Source organism: Myxocyprinus asiaticus, chromosome 31, assembly GCF_019703515.2.
Source record: "Myxocyprinus asiaticus isolate MX2 ecotype Aquarium Trade chromosome 31, UBuf_Myxa_2, whole genome shotgun sequence".
Taxonomy (NCBI): domain Eukaryota; kingdom Metazoa; phylum Chordata; class Actinopteri; order Cypriniformes; family Catostomidae; genus Myxocyprinus; species Myxocyprinus asiaticus.
The window spans coordinates 41,706,068-41,730,573 of NC_059374.1; the positions used below are offsets into that span (position 1 = coordinate 41,706,068).

General features: G+C 37.6%; 1 protein-coding gene across 5 annotated transcripts in view; it reads left to right on the forward strand.

Annotated features, from left to right (window-relative positions):
- The window catches only part of pdgfd (platelet derived growth factor d), a 92,411-nt gene that overhangs the window by 22,588 nt on the left and 45,317 nt on the right, over positions 1-24,506 (forward strand). For 2 of the 5 annotated variants that reach the window (XM_051666325.1, XM_051666326.1), the window contains exons 3-7: positions 322-499; positions 7,115-7,168; positions 9,633-9,828; positions 12,678-12,892; positions 21,883-23,747. In XM_051666325.1, the coding sequence (XP_051522285.1) occupies positions 322-499; positions 7,115-7,168; positions 9,633-9,828; positions 12,678-12,892; positions 21,883-22,011 (772 nt within the window). In that variant the 3' untranslated portion in view covers positions 22,012-23,747. Of the gene's footprint in view, positions 1-321; positions 500-7,114; positions 7,169-9,632; positions 9,829-12,677; positions 12,893-21,882; positions 23,748-24,506 lie in introns of those variants that run through there. The other 3 variants (XM_051666329.1, XM_051666328.1, XM_051666327.1) reach the window with 3 other exon arrangements.

A 24,506-nucleotide genomic window follows, 5' to 3' on the forward strand; every position in this document is an offset into this window, starting at 1 on the left:
AGAGACATTAGAACTGAAAATAAAACCATAACTGAGGACAAAAACAGAAATAAAAGAGAGAACAGTTGAATTTAGTGGATGAAGAAGAGGAAAGACGTGATGATTGAAGAAAAAGAGAGGAAAGAAAAACTGGGAGAAATTTGACAAGGGATTGTGATATCTGTGCTTTTACTTATAATGAATCATTTGTGGTCCTCACCTGTGTACAGATAAGATGTAGTATGTGTCTTTTTTTTTATAGTCTGGTGAGCAATTACAAATGTTTGCTTTACCTGGACAGGTAATACTGACAGGTGTGTGTGTGTGTGTGTGTGTTTTCAGGTATGATTTTGTGGAAGTGGAGGATATTTCTGAGACCAGCACCATAATTTGGGGCCGCTGGTGTGGTCAGAGAGCTCCATCACGAATCACATCCAAAACCAACCTCATCAAAATCACCTTCAAATCAGATGACTACTTTGTTGCAAAACCCGGATTCAAAATCTGTTATTCTCTGCTGGTGAGTGTCATTATTGATTTAATTTCTCCAGAGTAACATAAAACACAAAGTCACATATAGACACATGTGGGATCAGGCTAAATTCATGTGCTTTTATTTAACTAAGTGCAAACAGCCCATCTTGTTGGCAGAGGCTATTCATTCTAACACCGCCCACCACTGCATAGACCAAACTTAAGACACACATGACAGATTTATTTGGGGTCAACTGCTGATCAAATGAAGGCAGGCATATTTGAATTTTTCATGATGGGGCAGAGACATTAAACTGGTTTTAAGGAGTTAGACATTTAGTGGATTAAGAGATTGGATAACTAAGTCACTATTTGCGCTCTAATAGTCTGGTGGAAACACCGAATTTTACAACAAACTGCACCCCCCCATGTGCAGCTGTAGTAGCTCTGGGTGTAACGACGGTATATGTATTGTACGTGTTGTCATGCTGGAGATCCCGGTTCGAATCCCACCTCTTGACATACTTTTCCCATGTCTCTACTCTTAATATTTCCTATAATACTACTTATAGTAATAAATAAAAGAGATTCCTCACAGTGATTTGGTCACAGTGAAGGTCGGGATGTTGAGAGGAGGATTTGATCCGGATAAAATTAACCATGGTTTTACTGTAGTAATATTGTAGTAACCATGTGTTTTGGTGGAAACTATATAATTCTTATGTGCTAACCATGGTGTTACAACAGTAACATGTTGTTTATAGTAGTTAATAGTAACCAAGTTTAATTTTGTGGTTACTATGATTTTACTAGAAAAATACCATGGTGATACTATGGTTACTGTAGTAAAATCATGGCTAATTTTTGTAGGGTTAGGGGTTGGTGGTCTGTGGGACTCCAAATAATTCAAAACTTTTGGAACTACACCAATTCATGTTGCTCGAAAAAATGAAAGATATGTGTTTTGATCCTGGAGGAAACTGCTGCATCACACATTTCTTTGCCTAATTGCCCATTGTGGATGGAGAACACCTTTTTAACAACTACGGTATATATAATTACTACATATACATGCACAGTTAATCCAGATACAAGGAAAACATTATTAGAGATAAAAAGTACATTTATCAGCTGTTTTCAAGTCTTCGCTGAATTATTGTTAGATATGATGCATTAATACAGATTTCATGCTGCCGGGTTTTGACTGAGAAGCAGATCTGTAATTAGAATGATACTTAACTGTTAATTAACTGTATGCTTGTTATGATTTCTATGCTGATAAATCCACCACACTGGAAAAAAATAATTGCTAATTTTCGCTTATTTTGATGAGGCATGTGGTTTATTTTGGGATTGTTTTTCCAGACTAGGTTGCTTGTTTCTCTTGCGAGATTTGACAACACTGCAATTGGTATTTCACCCACCCCTTAGCGCAGAGTACTATCATTTTAAAAAGAACGTTATTAACCGTACTTTTATTATGCTCTAACCGGTAACCTTTTGGAAAGGAAGCTGCGGAACTTCTGAACCGGAACGAAAAAATACAGTTTTTGCTCAGAACAAACCAGTCCCTGATCTGAAATACTCATTTACCTCAGATGAACTTACAAAAGTTAAGAGATGAGCTTAACAAGAACATAAAAAAGAGAGTCTGTAGAGAGAAGAATTGTGAGCGACAGTGAGATGAAAGAGTGAGAGACGCTTTGAAGTGAGAGTGTAGTGTGCGCTCTGTCTGAATGTGTTACTGGTAAATGATGAAGTGTTGTAGAGTTTTAATTGTGGAAATTAATTCTAAAGAACTTATTTCTTTCTGTCTGTCCTTTTCTGTTTGCCTGCCTGTCTGTTCTTTTTTTTCCTTTTATTCGTGTTTGTTTTTCTTTCATTCTTTCTTTGTTTTCTCTCTTTCCTGCTTTTCTTCATCCCTTCTTTTTTCTTAGTCCGTTCTTTATTCCCTTCTTTTTTGTCTGTCTTTATCTCTTCTTTCTTTCTTTTTTCCTGTCTTTATTCTCTTCTTATTAGTCTTTCATTCATTCCTTCTTTCCTTCTTTCATTCCTCATAAAAGGTGTGAAACGTTCATTAAGGCCTTTTTTTCTGTTTTTGTATGTTAATGACAGAAACACAGATGTGTGAGTTGTTCAACAGGGAAGATGTACTTGTGTTTCATAGACCTTTTCAAAGCGTTTGATTTGCTTGTGGAATTTTAGACTGTAATGCTTGTTTAGCTTTTCTTTTGGGTGCTAGCATATGATTGCCTTGTTTGTATATTATAATTGCCTCTGTTCAAGGTTTTTGCATATAATTAGAGAGCTTTCCTTTAATGTTATTTTGAAGGATTTGTGTTTTTTATGTTCTTTATTGTAAATAATGATACCTTTTTATGGGGTATTTTATTTTCTATATGTATTTAGGGGCCAAGCATTGAATGTGCATAGCCCCTATTGTATCCATTTGTATTATTATTAGGGGTCAAGCCCCGAAGTGGCGTTAGTTTTCTTCTTAATATTCTTCTTTCGCTCTTGAGCCTATGGCAGCCCATAGAACCGCTTGTGGGAAAGTTCTGAAATTTGGCACACAGATAGAGGACAGTCTGATCTGTTACCACCGCAAGTTTGGTGTCTCTACCTCAAACCCTCTAGCGTCACCAACTGGCCAAATTTGCACTCACGTTTATGTTAATAACTTTGATAATAACTTTAAATAACTTGAAACAAAATTATTTTTTCCTCTGATTCCTTGGCTCAAGATGATTAGATTGCACCCTATGATGTCATTTTCCGTCATTAAAATTTTCAGCCATTTTGAATTTTCTGAAAAACCTACTTTTTCTAACTCGTCCTAGGCCGTGTGTCCAATTTGCATGAAAATTGGCCTGCATCATCTCTAGAGGCACTCACGACAAAAACACATTCACAGAATTTTGATAAACCACCCCGTTTTCGAATGGCACTTCAACGAATTTGACGAAGAGCACGCCAAAATGGACGTGAGGGTATATCTCCATAACGCTTTAGCATATTCATACCAAACATGACTCGAGGGTGCCTGCTCAGTTTCGGAACAGTGCTGCCTAGTGGTCACGAGATATGAAAAAAGAACATTTTTGCTTATAACTTCTGAACAGTTTGTCATAAAATCAATTGGTCTCATTAGATTCAGTGGGGTATAGCGAGTCCAACAATATGCAAAATTCCAATGTCGGCCATTTTGGACGTCGGCCATTTTGAATTTAGTCATAAAATGCTGTATTTTACCAATGACTTGGCGTATCGTTACAAAACTCGGTATGTGTCTTTGGCATCATGCTCTGAAGGGAATCAAAAGGTTTCAGATAGAACTTGTGGTCAAAAATTATAATGCTATTTCTAAAAATGCTAATAGCTATTGACTCCTTTTGCCTACTGTCATGAGACTGGTCTTGATAGATTCCGTGGTTTATGCCGAGAACAATGATACCAATTATGTCATGATCGAGCAAACTTCCTGTCCGCCATTTTTAAATGTTTTGAAAACCTACTTTTTCGAACTCCTCCTAGACTGTTTGTCCGATTTGCACGAAAATTGGCCTGCATCATCTAGAGGCACTCGCGACAAAAAGCACTTCACAGAATTTTGATAAACCATACCATTTTCGAATGGCGCTTCAACGAATTCGACGAATCACCTGCAAAATTGTACTTGAGGCTGTATCTCTGCAACGCTTTGAGGGATTGGGATGAAACTTGGTACATGTCATCAACATTAGGCCCTGAGGTTACCTGCAGTGTTTTGGTGCACTGCCCCCTACTGATCAGGAGATAGAAAAATTGCTATTTTGGCTTATAACCCTTTCCAGCATGATAACCATCATGTCCAGATACTACCTGAGCAGTTTCAGATCAGCGCCACATACTGGACAAAAATTCTAAGAACTAGCTTTTTTTTGTTAATTTTAAAATAAATCTGTTTTTTTTTATGATTGAAAGTTTACTTTTTCTAACTCCTCATACACTGTTCATTGGACTTTAACCAAAAACATGTCACAAAGCTTCTTTTGCTGCTCATGGTGCCGATAATTGGCTTGACCCCAGTATCACTGCTTGCAGCAATATTTATTATTATTCCTCCCCAGTGGAATTCTATGGCAGCCCATAGAACCGTTTGTAGGAAAATGATGAAATTTGGCACACTTATAGGGATGGTCATGAATAGTCCCCATGGCAAATCTGGGACCTCTAGGACAAACTCCATAGCACCACCACCAGTCCAAATTTTCAATTTTCTTTTGTGTGTATCTTTTGAACCGTTTCTCCGAGAAACAAAATGAGTTCTCTCCTCTTAATGTTTCAAATGAAAGCCGATACATTATAACTCCACCCATTACAGTAGCTGCCATCTTGGATAATCACGTTTACAGTTTAAAAGTTTCATATCCTTCAAACTTTTTCCGAATTGTCCAAACAATGGCTCAAAATAATCTCTAGACTGAGCCGCACAGAAATGTTAGTAAAGAATTTAGATTTTCGCCTTTGTTTAAAAGTTACAGCAGCGCAAATTTAACGAGGATCAATGTAAAACTGGATGTGAGGCTGTATCTCGACAAAGGTTTGTCCTATCAAAACGAAACTTGGTATGCTACATCAGGACCATGATCAAAGTTTGGAGACAGCACCTTATGGGTAAAAAAAAAGGCTATTTTTGTCTGTAACTTTTGAACCGTATGTATTAAAGTAATGAGGTTGGTGTCTTTTGATTCCTTAGGTCATGCAGATTTCACTGTCCCTCTGCCACATTGAATTTTATTAAAAAGTGATATATCTTTTAAAAGCATTGTCAGATTTAAAAGACCATTTTTATGCATTATAAACATCATGTCCTGAGGATATCTGAGCAGTTTTGAGACAGCACCACCTATAGTTTAAAAGATAATCCACACTTGTGTGCTAACTCTAACCTTGTGGTGTCTCTTTGCCATCAGCCTGGTGTCAGCTGGGTGGCTCAGTATGTTAAAGCACTGATTTATAGTTTCAAGGGTCCTAGGTTTGAATCCCCACCTTGACAATTCATGCAGTTAAAATTTCTGTTGTTACAGAGATCTTTGCATTGTGCTTTTAAATGTTTTCTGGGCTTTTCTCCAATCACATTTTGATTTTCGTTTTGTTGTAAAGTTACATGAATGCGAAGTGACCTGTTGATCGGAAAGTCATAGGTTAAAATCCATCCCATGGCGATGTGTAATGTTGTGTGTGTTTGCACTTTATGTCATATGTGATTTTTGGTTTATGGTTAATGCTGTGCAATGCTTGCCATTTCGGTGCTTGGCCCCGTAATTGCTGCTTGCAGCTATATTTTTAGTTATAATTCTATTCTGGATTACTTTCTATTCTGGCAATTATTTTAGATCAATGGACGAATTGGATGGGATAAAGAAAGAAAAGCAGTCAAACTTTGAAGAAGATAAATTGTAAGGCAGTTTTGATTTGTTTGACTTTTTTGGTCACTTCATAATTCCCATACTTTCATTGTGTTATTTCCTAGTTTTGATGACTTTACTGTTATTCTAACATGTGGAAATATTAGAAAGAATGAGTAAATGTGTTCAAATGTTTCACTGGTGGTGTAATAACATGCACTTATTGTGCACAATAAGACCAGGAACATTAAATAATAAAGTAAAGAGAGTCTGTTTTGATTCCACATTATCTTTAAGCAGCATTGACCCCTGCAGCTGCTGATCTTTTAGGTTCATAGGTGGCAGTTTGTCCGTTCTGGATCCGGCGTGTGTAATTCACTGAATCTGCTGTATTCCTGACATTCCACATTCCCGCTTCGCTCCGAGAACATTAGCGTAAGGTTTCTCTGTTTGTGTGTCACATCAAACGCCCATAGGGACTCTAATCTTTGATGGGAAACATCATCATAACAGAACGCCCGCTACCTCTGACCCCCTGCTATTGTCTGCATTGCCAAGGGTGCAGATTTATATAACGAGAATCATTTTGCAGTGGCAGCACAGGGAAGTTTGTGTGTGTTTGTGTGTGGAGTCATTTACAGTGCAGTGCAGAGGCAAACAGACCTTGTATTCTTAAATGAAAGTTAATTTATTAAATATTAAGATATTCAATATATATCTTTTTGTGTTTCTTCAACTTCAGGCACTTTTAGCACTGTGGATCTCTGGAAAGTAAAGTCTTGTTTAAACGTTTTTAACACTCACTAGTTAATTTATCTGTTAATTATAATCTTTTTAAATCAATCTTTTTATTTTCGTTTTAGTATACAATAAGTTACCAGCTCCACATTCTCCCTTTCACTCTCGTCCTTCATTAGTAGGATGTAAAAGCAGTTCTAGATTGATGGGCTTGTTAATCTAAGTGTCATGATGGATTGTTAACGTTCACCTTTAGTGTTGCCGTTTTCTGCTGGTTTTAAATGTCATGGCTGTGATAACTCTAGCCACGCCCCCTTGACCGGTGATGACATGTGTGATCTGAGTGTATGTGAAAGATCACTCATGTCTGGAGCATTTTTGGCTGGAGCTGCTGTATGTCAAGTCTGTTTCCAGTCAGGAGAGTTAATGACTTTTCCACAATTCTTCAGGCACTGATGCTGAATTCAGAATTTTGAGAAATTTTCAGAAAAGTGAAAATGAAAATAAATTTTTAAAATCTCTCTCTGTTTCAGAACAGCTCACCTCTCGCTTCTCTGATGAACTGGGAATCTGTTACAATAATGTCTGTAAGTGTCATGAGAAACGGTGAGATAAAAAGAATGAAAGGGCATATTTTAATTTCCACTGAAAATAATATAATATTATCCCTCAGTTTGTAAAGCAAACAAAAATCATGTTTACAGAAATGCACTTACAATGGAAGTCTATGGGACAAGTGTACCAGAGCATTTAAAAACAGAAGTATGCAGATGATAAGTACTCATATATTTATTTAGCACAAAAATGTTTGTTATATGAGATGTAAAGTGTCTAAATAATCCTTTTAACGGTGCAAAGTCCAACTTTTCTAGCCAGATGAACTTCTGGTATCCTTGTCCGTTTCATGTACAATTTACTGGCTTTACATGCTGATGACAAGAGTTGAAATATTGGATATAACTTTGCACAAATAAGGTTAAAAAGTGATTTTATCACACTTGTTTCATTTTAACACATTTAATGTTTACATCTTGTGGTGATACTTTCAAAATGCCATGTATTTTAAAGCTTATCCTGATGCAGTGTCTTGCTCTGTAGACTTGCTCCGTAGATTTTTGTTTGTTTTTACAGATGAGACCAAATGATTTGAGACAAAATGATTTGCTGTATAAATTGACAGGATGTCTCCAATGCTGTCCATTGAGAATAACTTGTATTGAACCCGGAACATGTCTTTAAACATGCCTCGGAAAGTCATGCCAAACTTTTGACCTTTGGCGTAAAGTCTGATCCACATTGCAGCTTATTCTGAACAACAACCGCCCACTTAGACAGGGAGAGACCGTCTGACTGACATGTAAAACAACCAACAGAAGTTCTCTTCTTTTTTTAATTAATACTTTTAATGTATATATTTGAAAATCGTATTGTTTTGTGTGCAATTTGCATCAGACAATCTGTAAACGGTCCATCAGCATCATGGTGAGAATATTACAGTGACCTTTGTGGTCACAACTTCCATGCGCGTCTTATCGAAATCCAAATCTATGAAACTGCATTCATAATGGAGTTCAGCTGGACTAGACACACCCATGCCTGATTACTGCCAGCCCTGTTCAGTCAAATCAACACCTGAATAGAATGTTTTCAGTAGTATGAAGTTGGCTAAAAGGTCTCACCCAGTAACACACACTATGCCAAGGTCGAAAGAAATTCTAGAAATGATGAGGAAAAAGGTGATTGAAATACATCAGTCTGGGAAGGGTTACAAAGCTATTTCAAAGGCTCTGGAACTCCAAAGAACCACAGTGAGAGCCATTATCTCCAAATGGAGAGAACTTGGCACAGTAGTGAACCTTCCCAGAAGTGGCCGACCTTCCAATATTCCTCCAAGAGCACAGCAACGACTCATTCAGGAAGTCACAAAAAAGCCAACGACAACATCCAAGGAACTGCAGGCCTTTCTCGCATCAATAAAGGTTACTGTTCATGACTCCACTATCAGAAAGACACTGGCCAAAAATGCCATCCATGGAAGAGTGGCGAGGTGAAATCCACTGCTAACCCAGAAGAACATTAAGGCTCATCTGAATTTTGCCAAAACATACCTTGATGATCCTCAAACCTTTTGGGAGAATGTTCTGTGGACTGACGAGTCAAAAGTGGAACTGTTTGGAAGATGGGGTCCCGTTACACCTGGCATAAATAAACACAGAATTCCATAAAAAGAGCATCATACCTACGATCAAGCATGGTGGTGGTAGTATGATGGTGTGGGGATGTTTTGCTGCTTCAGTGCCAGGGCGACTTGTAATAATTGAGAGAAACATGAATTCTGCTCTCTACCAGAAAATCCTAAAGGAGAACGTCCGGTCATCAGTCCGTGAGTTGAAGCTCAAGCGCAACTGGATTATGCAGCAAGACAATGATACAAAGCGTAGAGTAAGTCCACCTCTGAACGGCTCAAAAGAAGCAAAATTAAAGTTTTGGAGTGGCCTAGCCAAAGTCCTGACTTGAACCCGATTGAGATGTTGTGGCAGGATCTTAAATGGCAGTTCATGCTCAAACCCTCCAGTGTGGCTGAGCTAAAGCAGTTCTGCAAAGAAGAGTGGGCCAAATTTCCCCCACAGCGTTGTGAAAGACTGATCTGTGATCTCTATACACAAAAACAGAAGAATACAGCACTGTATTAATGTAAATACTTGTAAAAGGTGCAAATAATACACGTGAAAAATAAACATGCAACATGGTGTATAATATATGCAATTTCAAGACATCATATTTATTAGTGGAATACATGGCATTTAAAAGAAAAAATAAATGTGACCAAAATAATGAAAAAGTAACGATAAAAGAAAATTTGTCACATTTATTTTCTGTAATGTACCATGTTAGACGGTCCCCTGTATAATTTACAGCATTAGCTGAGAGATCATTTCTTTCATATGTAAGCAAAATTGACATTTGGACCCAAATGAATCGGAATAAAATAGAAACGGGAAGGATGTATCAATATCCAGTCCTAATAATCTGACACATGTGCCTCTCTAGGACCTGGAGGAGATTTCTGGGACGGACGTCCCACTGTCTGTGTCCGAGCTGGATTATGACATCGCCAGCGTCAACACGGTGGAAGAGCTGCTGAGACACCTGAACCCGTTTACCTGGCAAGAAGACCTGGAGCAACTGTACACACACACACACTACTACAGACCGCGAGCATTTTATGCCGACCGCAAACACAAACGTGAGTCACACACACACACACACACACACACACACACACACACACAAATATAGATGAGGTTTCTCATCGATATCTCAGGACACTTGGAGTACTCAGTTGACCCTTCGCTAAGCCCCGCCCCAAAAGTGTGACTGACCAATCCTATGTTAGCAAGTGTTGCCGTCCACCAATTTCATCTGACAAGCATTTAATTTTTTCTAAAGAGAGACTACGGGAGTAATGTGTGTTGAAGTAGTTTTAAGCTGAATTTTATAGAAATTATTAAAAAATATGCAAACGTTGTCAGGTCACTTGTAACAGTGACACAAGATACCTATAGAGGATACATGCAGTAGTTTTGCTCTGTTTTTTACCATTTTAAAATAAATCTTGAGAAGAGCATGCTATGGATTAAACTATGAGTCATTCCTCATTCCTAAATGAACATGTATTACATTAGCAAAGCTAAAAACTAAAAATTCATTTATGAATAGATTCAGGTCATTGTTGTAAATAAAGAGTTCACAGCACTGGAGTGTGTTGTAGACACGTTTTGAGCAGTTCTGTTCACTTACATTAATGTTATCAGGTGTGTAATCGCCATCAAATGACACTTTTCTCGTTTCAAGTGACTGTGATAATCGTTTTCTTTATTCTCATTCACAGTCTGCACAATCAAATTACAGTGTAATTTAACCATGTTTTTAAAAAAAAGAATAAGTCAGATAAAAATGCTTTTCAATGTCATTTTGACCCCCATTTCCACCTGGTATTAAGATGCATTTCGGGTGATACAATCACATGTGGTCAGCCCTAAATACATGTCTAAACGGGGTCTAAAACGTTTAGTGATGGGATTGCAAAAACCACGTATGAATGTAGTCAAAAACGCATGTGACCGGGGGCCTGGTAGCTCAGTGGTAAAGACGCTGACTATCACCACTGGAGTCGCGAGTTCAAATCCCAGGGCGTGCTGAGTGACTCCAGCTGGGTCTGCTAAGCAACCAAATTGGTCAGGTTGCTAGGGAGGGTAGAGTCACACGGGGTAACCTCCTCGTGATTGCTATAATGTGGTTTGCTCTCGGTCGGGCGCGTGGTGAGTTGTGCGTGGATGCCGCGGTGGATGGTGTGAAGCCTCCACACGCGCTATATCTCCGCGGTAACACACTCAACAAGCCACGTGATAAGATGCGCGGATTGACCGTCTCAGACGTGGAGGCAACTGAGATTCATCCTCCGGCACCCGGATTGAGGCGAGTCACTACACCACCACGAGGACTTAGAGTGCATTGGGAATTGGGCATTCCAAATTGGGGAGAAAAAAAACCTAAAAAACGCATGTGACCAGATCTCATTTGAGGTGTAAACGCTAATCCGTCCTGTATGCTTCTCGGTAGCAGTGAAGCACCACCCCTCACTTGTCAATCAACAGCTGCACTAAAACAAAAGTTTAAAGTTTCTGGTTACGAGCGGCGTTAAAAGAATACATACACGGTTATGAGAGCTTCACGGATCTTCTTTAGTGTGATATCAGCACAGAAGACAAGCACAAACACCTGAAGCTCCTTTAGTATGGGTAATCCACTAAAATAACGGATAATTCTGCGTGACATGTTGCATTTGTGCTTCGATTAAATTTCAACTGCATCTGGGAGAAATAGCACCGTTTTTTTTTTTTTTTTGTTTGTTTTTTGCACTTTCTTTGTCTTTTCTGACTTTGTTGTGCTAAAATATCATGAAGTAACACACTGACATAGTGATTGGTGTATGTCGTCATGAAACGGAGACCCTCCCCTCCAAATCCGAACACACGTGGTCACTGGAGATGCATTAAAACGATCAAGTGTAAACAGCAATGTGTCTCACCTGACCACATGTGATCGGATCACCTAAGACAAGATCTTAATATTGTGATTGATGGTGGTGTAGTGGGCTAAAGCACATAACTGGTAATCAGAAGGTTGCCGGTTCAATCCCCACAGCCACCACCATTGTGTCCTTGAGCAAGGCACTTAACTCCAGGTTGCTCCAGGGCAATTGTCCCTGTAATAAGTGCACTGTAAGTCGCTTTGGATGAAAGCATCTGCCAAATGCATAAATGTAAATGTAAATGTTAATACCAGTTGAAAACGGGGTCTTTGGCACACTATACACACTATACATACTAACAGAAGTCTCTCTCTCTTACACACACACACACACTGTGGAGGCAGACACTGTTAACCAGTCACTCGATTTTTATGAGGCAGACGGATGTGATTTCTCCTCCTCTTCGTTTATTTCCTCTCTTTCTCACTGTCCATCCCTGAACAAATTGCAGTTATGTGACTCATAAGTGAGAAGAAAAATTCAAAACAGCACACTGGAATGTTGTTCCCACACATAGACACACACACACACACACATGTTGGTGCAGCTATCATTATGAGGACTCTCCATAGACAATGATTTTTATACTGTATGAACTATAGATTCTATCCCCTAAACCTAACCCTACCCCTAAACCTAACCCTCACAAAAAACTTTCTGCATTTTTACATTTTCAATAAAACATAGTTTAGTATGTTTAAGTGATTTGAATTATGGGGACACTAGAAATGTCCTCATAAAACATATTTATAGCATAATACCCTTGTAATTACCAGTTTGTAACCTAAAAAAAAGTCCTCGTAAACCACTTAAACCTGCCCACACACACACACACACACACACACACACATACTCGCTGATCTAGCCGCCCTGCATAATTTCAGCATTGTTGAAATTACCCAAACATGGGTAAATGCTTCACACTGCAGCACCCCTTTTAAAAACTACAGTATTTGTTTTTTTTTTTTGTACTAAACCCAGTCGGTATCTTTCTCTCTCAGTTGATCTTGACCGACTCTATGACGATGTGAAGCAGTACAGCTGCACGCCACGCAATTTTTCAGTGAACCTCCGTGAGGAGCTGAAGGCGACCAACTCTGTGTTTTTCCCACGATGCCTGCTGGTGCAGCGATGCGGTGGAAACTGTGCATGCGGCACCGACAACTGGAACTCCTGCAGCTGCAGCGCTGGCAAAACCGTCAAGAAACTGCACGAGGTACTCCACAACAGGGCTCGAAATTAACTTTTTTACTTCAAACTTCAAAAAGTTAGAAGCACCAGCAATAATTTAGGAGCACCCACCGAAAATTAAGGACCACCACAACTACAATTTATATAATACTAAATAGGCTATGTATTTAAAAAAACATCCTCACCATCAGCATTGGCGTGTTCCACCTCAACATGTCCGACGAGGATGTTTGCGGTAATGATGGGTCGTTCATGAAAGATTCATTCATTTTGAATGAATCTTTTATGTGACTCAGAAGAACAAGTAGTCTCAGAGAGTGATTCGTTCATTTTGTGTTGGCCGCGCATATGCGTTGCGCAACCTTCGTTCGTTTGTAACGTGAAAACCACATAGGTGCTGTACAGGAAACAGAAATGATTAGTTTACCTTTCAACTCTTTTGGTCTGAGTCGTTCGTTCGTGAAGGGTGTCAATGATTGTCTTCTGGACAACTGTCAGATCAGCAGTCTTCCCCATGATTGTGTAGCCTAGTGAACCAAACTGAGAGACCATTTTGAAGGCTCAGGAAACCTTTGCAGGTGTTTTGAGTTGATTAGCTGATTGGCATGTCACCATATTCTAATTTTTTGAGATAGTGAATTGGTGGGTTTTTGTTAAATGTGAGCCAAAATCATCACAATTAAAAGAACCAAAGACTTAAACTACTTCAGTCTGTGTGCATTGAATTTATTTAATACACGAGTTTCACAGTTTGAGTTGAATTACTGAAATAAATGAACTTTTCCACGACATTCTAATTTATTGAGATGCACCTGTAAGTCACTACTACTTTTTTCATCTGAAAGGTCCTGTGACTTATAGTCCAAAGCGACTTATATAATTTATACATAATTGATGTCGGTCTGTCAAGCACACTGCACACCAAAACACATGTGCTTTCTTACAAAGAGATGAAAACATCAGTCATAGACATTAACATAGATAGTAGTTGCGTTTATTCAGAGTATTTTGCCTATACAAATTATTTCATGCAACCAGTATAAATACTCATAACATCTTAAAAACAGAACAAGACCTCTATCATGCACAGCTCCTCACAATCTCCACAAAATGACGTTCATCACACCCCTCATAAAAACAGAAATCCAAACAATTAGTACACAGCAAATGGAGTTGCAAACTTCAGAAATATACTGATCAACAGTCATTAAAATAATGAATAAAATACAAGACTAAAATTTATTTTGTTTTGTTTTTTGTATGTGCAAGCACACAGTTGTTATAAACAGATGTGGAGTATTTTTGGAATTTTTTCATAAAACAAAACCATTACTTAAATGATTACTTAAAGCTGATGCTCCAGATTAAAACGTGCCCAAATACACCATAGACCTTGAGAGAAACACCTGGGTCGTAATGCCAGCCGCACGCAACTTCTGTCAGACTAAAAGTATGACTTATACACGGATGTGACTGGTCTGTGTTTTTTTTTTTTTCTCTCAACAACGCCTGTTTCTGGAAAATCCGATAACCAGTATGACATTTCTTAAAGTTTCTTACACTGTTCAGAGGAGACCCTATTTTATTTATCATTATTTTACAATAGTAACAATAACTATAAAAACAACGGATGCACTGAAATGTCAGTCTCAAAGTAAAGCAAAATTTTAGCCCATTTTCTTTTTAGGACGAAAACCGGATCGTTTGACAGTGAGCTTGTTTTCATGGACACCATAAAGCTGTTTTTTGCATTGCTTCACTTTATTTCCAGATATTCCAGAGTTGTCGCTGTGTTTGTTTCCTTAATTTTCTATTGTGACCTGCAGTGGAATTGTGCTTCCATAGTGGGGTTTCCCTCTCACATAAAACTTCGGGATTCCCCAATAAACTTGAGTTTATGAACAGTAGTCAATATTTTAAATTGGTGTATAAATGGGTATAGTTTATAGTGTATGTGTTTTCCATTTTCCCACTGTACTCCCAGAAATATTGAATTCTTTCCATTGTGTTGACTTGTTTATATGATGTATTGCATAAACTGCTATGACGTTAGTTATCCAGTCTAGTTATCTGCATTTACATGGCCACATAAGCTGCATTCTCTGGGTGCAACCTGGGTGTGTTAAACCGCTTTCTCTTAATCCCTTAAACGGCGTACGGAAAACAGCGTTCTCGTTTACATGTCAGAACAGCGCTTTCATCAAAAACACTGGAATAAACCGTTTTCTAAAGTGCATGTAAACATCGTCACTGTATAGCATTTGGCTCTGAAATGCAGGGATAATCCTGCTCTAGAGTAGGGTTTCATAACCCAGGGATAAAAGCAGTGCTATCCCCCTTTCAAAAAGGAGGTTTAAAAAGATGGTAACCATGTGTAAACCCAGTGTGAAAAGCTCTTTAGAGATGTCCTCAATTTTGAAAAAAACGATTTAAGTAAATAATAATATTTTAAAGGAATTTTGGTTTTTTTTTTGTTTTGGTTTTTAGGGTTAGTATTCAGTCATTATAATTAGCTGCAGTCTATGCTATATCCTTAATTAGACAAGTAGATGTGTGTGTGTGTTTATGGAGTGTTTCTACACACTCAAAAGTATATTGTAGTGAGATATAGAAATTAAAGCATGGTGGCTAGATCTGTGTGTGTGTGTGTGTGTGTGTGTGTGTTATGGTTTGTTTACTGTATGTCAGAAGTGCCATTGTTTTTCCTGTGGAGTCTAAAAGAGCAAAGAGTGTGTTCCTTTTTCTCCTTATCAGCTCCAAACACTCTTGCATGCACAAACACACTAACACTCACTCTTACACACACACATTCTCATTTCTTATTGCAGAATGCCATGAAACGCTACCATATCTTTTCCTCATCCACTCTTTGCCATTCTCTCATGCACACACACTCTAACACACATTTACTTGGCTGTCTAAATGAGGACATACCATAGACTTGTTCAGTTTATATATAGTTAATTATAATGACTACAGACTTCAAATCTGTTCTCACTCCCGAGGCATCAAATACAGCTATTTGTGCAAGAGCCCAGCGGGTCAATCTACGTTCACGAAAAGCACGCTTTAGCATTTGTTTACGACGCAAGCAGCAGGTAAACAGAGGGCAGCCTCATAAGGGACGTGTCACTGTCAACCTTTGGATATTGTCGCGTGTTTAACAGCAATAGGTTTTATACTTAGTAAGTGTAGTCGCATTATGCCATCATATAGATATTTAAGATCTCCTAAACCTAATCAGTTATCAACTATATAAAATGGGTAACACAAGGGTAAATTTAGCCACAATCATTTTATTTACATTGCACTATAATATAGATATTTATGAGTGCCCGACCCCATCTCTACCTAAACCTAACCAATTCTAAGCAATATAAAAGACGTAACAAGCAGATAAAAGTATTCACAATAATCCTGATCCTAGCTAGGAGCTCAGTCAAATCTTATTCAAAAGATACATATGAACTTGAGCTCTTCGCAGTCGGTCACGAGACCCACGAGAGTCAGTGGCGTTTGACATCGCTGACATCAAGACTGTGTCGTAACACTTCTCGAGGCGGCATTTTTAAATGTGTTAGAACAAGTCGAGAGCTTTTCAGGACATCCTTAAAGGGAGGTCTTGTCAAGTTAAGCTCACTTCTGGGCATAATTTTGTCACCAAAGTACTTCGGATCAACTGTGAGTAATGTGACATTTGTTCCTCCATGTGTGAGATTATCAGCAAACTGTTAACGACACGTGAAACCCGTCGAGACTGACCAACTGTAGCGTTTCATCTGAAGGGAGCCAGAAGTGATGACAACAGTGACATATGTCTATCTATCTTCATTTCCTGTGCTTTTTTAATGGTCCAAAAATAGTTTGACATCAGAATAGCTAATGTATTCTAAAACTTAAACCCTATTCGGATGGGATTAGTTTTCTAAATGACGTTTGAGTAACAGTTATTATCACATGATGTCTGAGATTTAATGTACCGATTCGGACATGACTAAATATCTCCGTGTTTATTACAGAGGTGGGAGTGTCTGTTTTCTAGATGTGGGCATTACAGAAGGTTGAACACATAATTTAGGTGATAAAATTAACGAATCTTTTAAACTTCAGTTTCAATTTAAAATTAGCCTACACATTATTTAAAATAATTATTTAATTTGATTTAATTGTAATTAATTATACATTATAAATTTGCATGAGTTTATAGAAGTGGCTGCTTACAATAAACACTGTAATTGGGTAATTAATAAATATAATTATAACATTACTTAACTAAGTGGAGAAATTAAGGTGAGTATTTTACCAGATGCTGATATTACAGTGGCCAGTCTTAGCTGTTTCTGTGATTTGGCTCTCCTTGTTAATTGTATTGTCTTATTTTTCGTTGGATGGCAAAAAAAATCTACATCCAAATTTAAAGTCGCGCAGCAGGCAGAAGATTGTTGCTGATGGCGCGCGTAAGTGCGATCATAACGGTAGTTCATATAGGTCAAAATACATGAGGAGAAGCATTGTGAAAATTCAATATCAGCAATCACAGACATTCGCATTCAGACGGGATTAGATTTCTCAGAGGACCACTGAGTTAGCCGAAAAACAGTAGGTAATTTGCTCTGGAAATTTTACAGAGGTTGCGTGAGAAAAACACAGACTTGTCAGATTCGGACGGGATTAAAATCACAAAGTACGTCTGTGAAACACGAATTTCAATAACCACTTCAGGGAAAACTAGTCCCGACTGAATAGGGCTTAAGACTGAAACTGTTGATTTTAAAGGGGTAATATCATACCTTTTTTACCCCAGTAAATTTTCCCTGTGAGGTCCACTTAAAATGGTATCAACATTTTGTGCCAAAACGGTCATAATTTCGGTCACAACTACTCTAGTATATTTTTGTTTGAAAACGCATTAATTTAATGCACAGCTCTCTATTACTGCATACTTTGGAAAACTATGACGTTAGGAAACTGAAAGCTGAGTTTTCAAATTTAAACAGATTAGTGCACCCTGATATCATGAAAATTATGTGACCATGGCAACATATTTGCAAAATGAAATTACGTGCCTCATTACACGTTTCGCTGCAGTTTCCCAGTGGAATGTCAAGCAGGGGGTGAAATGGTGTCGTAATTAGACTAGGTTTTTCAGGTGAATGTTAGACGGAGGTTTTAATGAGTAAAAAGCACCTCCTTAACCTAAAACTTTAACCTAAACCTAACCGATAGTGTTCTTAAAGCAAATGAGAGGTTAACAAAACAGACATCCTTACCCTAAACCTAACCGATAGTGTCCTAAAAAATAAATGAGAGGTGAACAAAACAGACATCCTTACCTTAAACCAACATCTAAACCTAACCAATAGTGTCCTAAAAATAAATGAGAGATGAACAAGACAGACATCCTTACCTTAAACCAACACCTAAACCTAACCAATAGTGTCCTAAAAAATAAACGAGGTGAACAAAACAGACATCCTTACCTTAAACCAACATCTAAACCTAACCAATAGTGTCCCAAAAAATAAATGAGAGATGAACAAAACAGACATCCTTACCTTAAACCAACACCTAAACCTAACCAATAGTGTCCTAAAAAATAAACGAGAGGTGAACAAAACAGACATCCTTACCTTAAACCAACATCTAAACCTAACCAATAGTGTCCTAAAAAATAAATGAGAGATGAACAAAACAGACATCCTTACCTTAAACCAACACCTAAACCTAACCAATAGTGTCCTAAAAAATAAACGAGAGGTGAACAAAACAGACATCCTTACCTTAAACCAACATCTAAACCTAACCAATAGTGTCCTAAAAAATAAATGAGAGATGAACAAAACAGACATCCTTACCTTAAACCAACATCTAAACCTAACCAATAGTGTCCTAAAAAATAAATGAGAGATGAACAAAACAGACATCCTTACCTTAAACCAACATCTAAACCTAACCAATAGTGTCCTAAAAAATAAATGAGAGATGAACAAAACAGACATCCTTACCTTAAACCAACACCTAAACCTAACCAATAGTGTCCTAAAAAATAAACGAGAGGTGAACAAAACAGACATCCTTACCTTAAACCAACATCTAAACCTAACCAATAGTGTCCTAAAAATAAATGTGAGGTGAACAAAACAGACATCCTTACCTTAAACCAACACCTAAACCTAACCAATAGTGTCCTAAAAAATAAACGAGAGGTGAACAAAACAGACATCCTTACCTTAAACCAACATCTAAACCTAAACAATAGTGTCCTAAAAATAAATGTGAGGTGAACAAAACAGACATCCTTACCCTAAACCAACACCTAAACAATAGTGTCCTAAAAGATAAATGAGAGGTGAACAAAATGAGAGGTGAACACCTAAACCTAACCAATACTGTTCTGAAACATAAATGAGAGATTAACAAAACAGACGTCCTTACCCTAAACCAACATTGTCCTAAAAAAATAAATGAGAGATGAACAAGATAGACATACCTTACCCTTAACCAACACCTAAACCTAACCGATAGTGTCCTAAAACTAAATGCGACATGAAAAGCACATATTCCGAAGCAACTACGTAAATTCGCGTTGCTTCTATGACACTTTCGTCTCACGTGTCAGTTTGCATCCTTGACCGGGATTGAACGGTGAGTCTTCTGAGTCCAAAGTCCAACACTCTATCAGGTGAGCTACCACACAAGCTAATTACATTGGAATACGTGTGTAAATGTAGGTGGGTCTGTAATAAAAGCATTAAAATGTGTCATTTTTCAAATGATGCCTTAGAGCAAAAGTTTTTTCAAAAGTATCAGAACTTAGCAGTGTGTGAGTAATAGAGTGAAAAAGCCGTTGTAGTCGTGATTTGTGTGAAAGTGAATAAAACGCACAGTTGTTGTAGTGCCGCTAGTGTTAATTTCACCAGAAAATTCCTGCGAAACGTAGATTGCGGCACGTAAATCTCAGTTTGCAAAAATGTAGTTGTTGTAGCATTCATTCTGTTCATTCTAGGTTGTATTAGTGTGGATGTGGCCTTAGTTTCTAATGGAATGTGGTAGGTGCTCTGCAGATAGCCAGAAACAGCATAAGTTTGGATTAACTTTGTTGTTTAGGAAAAATAGTATCTATCCTAGTTCCTCCTTACTACCTCACTTACTAGTCTCTGATCAGCTAAAAGGTGTTGTTGACAGGTAAACTTGGACGGTCATGTTTTGATTCATTTACAGTATCTGATGTCAGAAGTTGATTTTGCTGGTTATTTTCAATAAATGCTGTTTTGAACGTTACTGTATGTTTATGTATTGCATACATTTTTTTTTACCTCAAAAGATCAAGGAAAAAGTGTTTCCTCGTCATAGGACCCCTTTAACTAGAATTGCATTAAGGCTCATTGGATTTTGCATTTCTGTAGCAAGTAGCGCTGGGTATTGATACAGATTTCCCGTTTCGATTCCAATTCACAATCTTTCGATATCGATTCATATGGATACATTTGTTACAATGTTCATCAAATTGGTCACATTTTAGCTTTTGAAAAATTGTTATATTCAGTCTATTCCATCAATTGTCTTGAAATTGCATATATTATGTTGTATATGTAGTTTTGTTAAATTTGTATTGTTTACTTGCATAATTTGTACTTTTTACAAGTATTTACATTGATATGTAGAACACTAAATCGGTACTGTCTCTTTAAGATCTCGGCATCAGCCAGTGAGCGCATATAATGAGAGAAGATGTGCATGGTTTCTTTTGCACATCCATGTGTAATTTGAATTAAATGTTTCTTTTTTTATTCAACAACTGTGTAAAAAACAGAAAGGGAGTAAAATTGTAAAAGAGATATTATTCAATGATATATGGATCCGTGGAGCTCATCTTTGGACACAAATAACAAGTTAAACTAAACTTTATTCTCAACAAGCAGTGAAAGGACCTCTGTACTAATAACTTCTCCACTATACAACGATAGAGCTGTTCAGCTTGTAATCCAAAAACCCGGAAGAGAATTCGCCATGGGTTCCCTCTGGATTTTCCTATGGGTTTCTATAATGGCTTTTTGAACTTATGAGTAAAATAAGGTCTGTGGTAAACATTCGTCCACATAATGTCAAGTAATGATTTACAACAGACCTTATTTTACTCATAAGTTCAAAAACCCCATTATAGAAACCCATAGGAAAATCCAGAGGGAACCCATGGCGAATTAGACGTCCGGGTTCGCCTACAAATTGACGTCACGGCTGAACAGCTCTATACAATCACTGGTGAGGGAAATCTGAACATTTACCAGCCAGTAGCTAATCATAGACATTTTTAGTTGCACATGCAAGTGATTTACGTGCATTTTAGAGGGTTGCCACAAAGTAAAAGATCGATCTTGGGATTTAAGAATCGATATCAGATTGTTCAAATGAAGACTGCAATGCAACGTCGATATTTTGAACCGACCCTAGTAGCAAGGCACTCTGGGAGTTGTAGTTTGTTTATATACCAGGAATTCTCTGGCACCAATGTGATTGATAGCTGTCACAGAGCTGTCAGGAAACACTCATTGTGCTGCTGTCAACGGTCCCGAAGAATAACAGACTGTTACCCACGGCAACAACTGGCAAATGTGATTGCCTGCAGCTGTCAGTGCTGAATAATGTGAGATAACCGCAGCTACACAAACGAGCAAACAAAGTCAACAGCACACACACCAGACCAGGGAAAGTTAAGAGCAGTTAAGAGGTGAGGGACAATAACAGATATCAATTAAGAAGCAAATCAATAAAGTCAAGGAAAATAAACAGCCTTTTATTTTTTGAAACCATAAATAAATTTTTCGTCTCCAGAGACACGTGGATTGTTCAGTTTGGTTATTCTCTTAGCAGGGATAAACGTTGATGTAATGATTTGTGTTACAGTCACTCTTAAAGGAAGATTTTGAGTTATCTATGACTTTAAGGATTTGCTTGAGGAATCTACACAACATTTACTGAATTTACATTTAATTGTTAATGTGTGTGTGTTGTCAGGTGTTGAAATTTTCCCCGGGTCAGAATTTCTACATGAAGAGAACACGCGCTCGCTGGGCTCTGGAGGAAATCTACCTACAACACCACGAGAAATGTGACTGTGTGTGTCAGTCAAGACCACCACGATGAACTACACACACACACACACACACTGCCACACAGTACTACCATTCAGACATATATCTCCAGGTCAAGCTTCTACATAAAAACAAAACTTTTTAATAAAATGTAAGACACTCACACACTCCGTTGTCTCTCCAGATATGTAGCTACATCTAAGTTTTTATTTGTCATTTAGATGTTATGTGGAACTCGCCAATAGAATGAAAATGAATATTAATGAGGCTTTTGCTCTCCCAGACCAATCAGAACTCAGAACTGTCTGAGGGGGCGGTTCTTTTGCCAATCTAATCCAAGCAGTGTTATTTATTAAAAGCAATGTCTTTGTCTTTTTATATCTGTGCTCATGTTGTTGGATGTGAATTTTGTTTTTATATACTCTTTCTTGGGGTAAGTCTTCAACTCTAAAACAAAATATTTTGCATAAAGAAAAAGCTTAGTTTACAATATGGTATTTTGCGTTGTTTCCATAACTCTGTAAATGAAAGGCATAACAACATGTACTACCATGGTATATATTTATAATTTATTTTTGCATTACTGCAATGAGAATTAGCCTATTTTGTTACAATTATGATTTAACGCAATGTGACATTCCAATATGTAAATGAGAATTGTGTATGTGCACGGTGCATTATTAAGAAAAATGATGTCATAAAAATGCAAATAATCGTAAGGGTTCTAAAATTGGCTTCATTTTCTTTAAGTAAAATAAAACAATTGTGAGATCCTCCGATTGTTTTTTAGTGTGGATTTGAAAAACAAGACCAAGAATATAAACACACGCACAAACACACTCTTTGGCCCCTCAAAGTGGTCTAGCCAGAGGTCATGACCTTTTCACCCCTTGCCTGGTTTCAGAAGCTTAGCAGGGCTGGATTTGGCTAGTATTTGGATCTGAGACTGTCTGGTAAGATCAAGTGCTGTAAGACATCTTTTGACATTTTTTAATTTCACAATCCAGAGGTCATTAGTAGAGGAGTAAAAACCCTGGCTTTTGTCATCAGCCAAAAAAACTCACCTGGTCAAAGGATAAGCAGGGCATGGCTAGTACTTTCTAAAGTGGTCTGTTGATGTGTTTGAGCCATCAAAGGGATTGCATTATAGTCACACACACGTTAAACCCAACCATTCTTGTAATTGGCTTGTGTATTTATTAGGGCTGTTAATCGATTAAAATGTTTAATTAAATTAATGACATGATGTGCCGATAAATTTATCAAATTAATCGCAAATGTTAATATTTACTGAAAGGCCCCCAAATAAATTAAATTCAGTAAATAATAATTAAAATAAGAATTATTATTATATTATGTAATAAGTATTATAATTTAAATAATTCAAATAAGTTACATCATATACATATATTGTGGCAGCAGACAAGTTAAGCATTTCTACAATACAAAAAGTGGCTGTCAAAATATGTTTTGTTTTAGTTACATATTCTTGAACATAACCCTATTGTTGATCTATTTCCCTCTGCACTAGTTTTATTTGTTGATCTTTGTACTCATGCGTCATTCAGGCACTTTTGAAGCGTCTTTCTTTGGTAGTGTCACGTTAAACTAGTTTTTTAAGCACCTGTAGTTATTAGCGCTGTGTTTTCAGAACTGAAAATACTGAAAAATCTAAAACTATGGTAATAAAATAAATAATTTTGTAGTGATTGTGGGTTTACTACAGTAACCATAATTAAACCATGGTTAAACTATAGTAAAAAAAAAAAAAAAAAAAAAAAAAAAAAAGCATGGCTACTTTTCATTATTACTACAATATTACTAGAGTAAAACCATGTTTCAGCCAAAAAACAAAACAAAAAACATGGAACTCTCATGATTAATCTATAGTAAAAAAAACAAAAAAAAACTACTTTTCATATTTACCACAATATTACTATAGTAAAACCATGGTTTAAAAAAAAACAAAAAAAGGAAAAAAAAAAAAACAGTTAGCATACTACAGTCATGGTTACTACAATATTATTATACTAAAACCAATATTTCTGCAATAAAGCATGGTTAGCCTACTACAGTCATGGTTACTATGATATTACTATAGTAAAACCATGGTTCCCTTACGATTCAGTACACTTGACATTGGAGATGCTTTGCGTCCTTTCAAGGGCAGTCGAAGAGCTCAGTCTCGAGTGGTCTCCTCCAGAGGAACCTACAAAATCTCGCATTGATGAATAGTTCTTGCAGTCTGGACGCCGTCAAGCGACTGCGATCCAAAGATCTACCCCATTCATTCCGGAAGTTCATAACGCTCGGACAGAATCCTGGCGCGTGCCCTATTCAGCTTGCTCGCACAGCGATTACACTCTCCTTACTAAAGTGGACCATTGGGAAGACAAAGGTTATGCACAACTACCCCCTGTGGAAGAGGCGGTAGCAGCACATCTCTGCCCGGCGAGTAGCAGGGCGTGGAAATCACGCCCTGTTCATCCTTCCAAGCTGTGTCGACTGACGTCCACACTGGCTGGAAAAGCATACTCAGTGGTGGGC